General features: G+C 40.0%; 1 protein-coding gene across 1 annotated transcript in view; it reads left to right on the top strand.

Moving 5' to 3' along the window:
• Positions 1-3,369, top strand: part of Atf6 (activating transcription factor 6) — a 167,485-nt gene that overhangs the window by 81,943 nt on the left and 82,173 nt on the right. The window contains exons 13-14 of the mRNA XM_013346933.1: positions 549-616; positions 1,955-2,069. Coding sequence (XP_013202387.1) covers positions 549-616; positions 1,955-2,069 — 183 coding nt within the window. The remainder of the gene's footprint in view (positions 1-548; positions 617-1,954; positions 2,070-3,369) is intronic.

The raw sequence follows: 3,369 nt of genomic DNA, 5'->3' as shown, positions 1-3,369 counted from the left end.
AGACCAGGCTGGTCTCGAACTCACAGAGATCCGCCTGCCTCTGCCTCCCGAGTGCTGGGATTAAAGGTGTGCGCCACCATCGCCCGGCTAGAAGTTTCTAGTGTTAACATGTGGGCCACTGATAATGGTTCCACACTGAATTGTTCTCTGGCCAAGAGAGTCGTGGGTTAGATGCCTTTCATGACATACAATTGATAGGCGTGATAGGCATGAGGAATTTGTGTTAAATTGGTGAACAGTGGAAATCTTGTTTCGTTCTGAGCCTTTCCTATTTCTTAAAAACTTGTAGCATAATAATTTTTGACAAATGAAAGTTGTTACATGCCCAGTTATACTTGTACAATTCGGTCATAAAACTCAGATTGGTTGGACTGAACTTTCTCATTCTTTCTGTAAACTTTGTGGGAAATGCCTGAAATGTCTTATAAGACTGCATAAGATATATTCTGAGTCTACAGTATGACTCGAAGGATTCTAAATGACAAATCACGTATAGTCAGTATTGGAAGTTTTTTGTTTTATTTCCTAAATCTCTTTCTCTCTTCCAGGGTGCTCTGGAGCAGGGCTCAAATTCTCAACTGATGGCTGTCCAGTACACAGAAACCACTAGCATCAGGTAAGAAGATGCCAAAGCTCTTGGCCAAAGAGCTTGAACTGTATTGTATTTTAGTGAAATTGAAATTCACACCTCCTTTTTGTGCTCCTTTATGACTTTTATATCTGCTCAAATTAATATATACTACCAATTAGCAATCCCAATAAAAAGATCACCTCTCCCAATCTCTTAAATACAGATTTAATCAGAATTTTTTATTCATAATTTTACTGAAAATCCTAAGTGCATATTGCTTTCTTGTTCATGATTTTTATCAGTTTCACAAGCCTCAGGGAGAGAGATATTGCCTTTTCTCCTTTGTAGGTGTCTTGCTTAGTGGTCACATTAAAAAACTTATTTTGTGTGTACATATATGTGTAATTAAGTCAGAGGAAAAGGAAAGTCAGTGAAAATCTCTGGGGAGTTGTTCTCTCTTCTGCCTAATGCAGGGTCACTCTCTTGTTTCTGTTGCACTGTGAACTCCAGGCTAGCTGGCCCACAGTCTTCCAGATGATTCTTCTTTTTGACATCTCTCATTGCTATAGCAATGCTGTATTACAGTTGTGTCCTTTGCTCAGCTTTTTGTTTTGTTTTTTTGAGACAGGGTTTCATTGTGTAGCTCTGGCTGTGAGATCCACCTGCCTCTGCCAGCTTTTTAAATATGGCTTCTGGGTATTGAACTCAGTCATTAGGCTTGAGTGACAGGTACTTTTACCCAATGAGCCATCTTGTCCACTCTGACTGGGTGCTTTACATAATCTTATCTTTAAATTTATATAATGATTCAAAAGTGTATTTTATATATGAAAAGGGTGGGGAGTTTTTTTTTTTGTTTTTAATAATTTTCAAAGTAGCAAACTAAGTGGTAGAACTAGACTTCAGACTCTGTCTGTTTGACCTAAAAACAATCTCTTGTTACTACACAGTACTACAGAAGAGTTTGAGAGATTCCAGGAGAGTGCAATATCCAGCAGTTCAGATGTCAGCCGGGCGAATGTAACTTAGAAAGTCAGGTCTAAGGGGCTAACTGCAGTGGGGCGGAATTGTAGTCATAGCACTTCCTGACCTGTGCTGTGAACCAAGCCGGTTAGTGCAGCAGGTGTGAGACCTCATGTTTGATCTTCCAGGCACCCCAAGCAACAATAGTAATAAGACCATATCATTTGCATAAGTCAAATGTAGCTGAACATTATATGGTACCCCATAAATATGTACCAATTAAAAAAAGATTAAAAAGTAAAAATTGTTGTTAAAAGTGCTACTGTTTTGGTTGAAAGAGATTCTTAAGAATGGAATTAGAATGGAAGGAATTCTCAATATGTTTGAATATTAATGGTATTTTCTATCTTCTCCCTTTAGTAGGAATTCCGGGAATGAGCTGCAAGTGTATTATGCTTCACCAGGAAGTTACCAAGGCTTCTTCGAAGCCATCCGCAGGCGCGGGGACACATTTTACGTTGTGTCATTTCGAAGGGTAAGTTCATTTTGAAAGAATGAAACAAATATTTTTGAGTGTCTGGTGTGTATAAGGCCTCAGCCTGAGTCCTGTAGAAGGTCCAGAGGTAGGCAGGAGGCAGGTTGGAGTCAGTAGCATGAGTGAGCGCTGTGACAGATGCAATTGACAGAGCTGGTCAGCATTTGAAGACGCTGAGCGTGGCACTGATGTCAGGCTACATTTTGTGCCTTAGAAAACACGACCTACACCTTGTTTTTTATTCCCATCACCACTGCACTCTACTGTTTGTTTCTAACCAAAGGGAAAGTGAAAACGTCATTTTCTACTATGGGTTTTAAGCCAATGCCTATTTGGTAATAGACTTCTGAAATGGAGGCTGATGAATTTGTCAGCTGTAGAGTGTTTAGACCTATGTTCCCAAGTTTCTTTTTTCCTTTCTTATTTCTTCATTAAATGTTTGCATTCCTTGAAGAACGTGTCAAATAATGTCAGGTTGTGCGAGCACAAATATATATACTAGCACTTTTAAATGTTAGACCACATGAAAAAGCACAGGCATTTACAGCCCGTCTGCTTTCCCTATAAAGTGACAATATATTCTCCATAGGGTTTCCATCTGACAGTCCGTTAGAGTGCTGTACATTAACCAGGAAAGCAGACATGGTTGGAACTCCTCAGTCATTTGTATCCTAAGCCATTTTTAGATCAATTTTGTTTTTAATTGATTACTTGTATATGTTGGTATGTGCATGTGAGGCTGTATTAGTTACTGTCTGTTGCTGTGATAAAACCCCACAACCAAGACAGCTTATGGAAGAAGTAGTTATTTGGGCTTATGGTTCCAGAGTTCATGATGATGGAATGAGAGCAGCAAGGTGCAATCATGGTGGCTGCAGCAGGAAGCTGGGGCTCACACAACCACAACTGTAGGCGGAGGCTGCTTGTTCGTTCCTGGCTAGCCAGACCTGAAATAATCACACAGAAACTGTACTAATTACAATATTGTTTGGCCTATTAGCTCACACTTCTTATTGGCTAGCTCTTATATCTTAAATTAACCCATTTCTATTTATGTGTGTATGGCCATGTGGTTGTGGCCTACCTGTAAGGTTCTGTCCAGCAACTGGTGTCTGTCTCCTGTAACAGCTACATGGCTTCTCTTTGACTCTGCCTACTTTCTCCTCCTCTTTCTGCTTGGAATTTCCACCTTGGCCTATTCTGTGCTGCAGTAGGCCCAAAGCAGCTTCTTTACTAACCAATGGTTTTTACAGCATACAGAGGGGAATCCCATATCACATAATCACAAAGCAGAGAGAGA

Source organism: Microtus ochrogaster, chromosome 6 (assembly GCF_000317375.1).
Source record: "Microtus ochrogaster isolate Prairie Vole_2 chromosome 6, MicOch1.0, whole genome shotgun sequence".
In the NCBI taxonomy this organism is placed as follows: domain Eukaryota; kingdom Metazoa; phylum Chordata; class Mammalia; order Rodentia; family Cricetidae; genus Microtus; species Microtus ochrogaster.
This window is presented reverse-complemented; position numbering and strand designations above follow the sequence as displayed.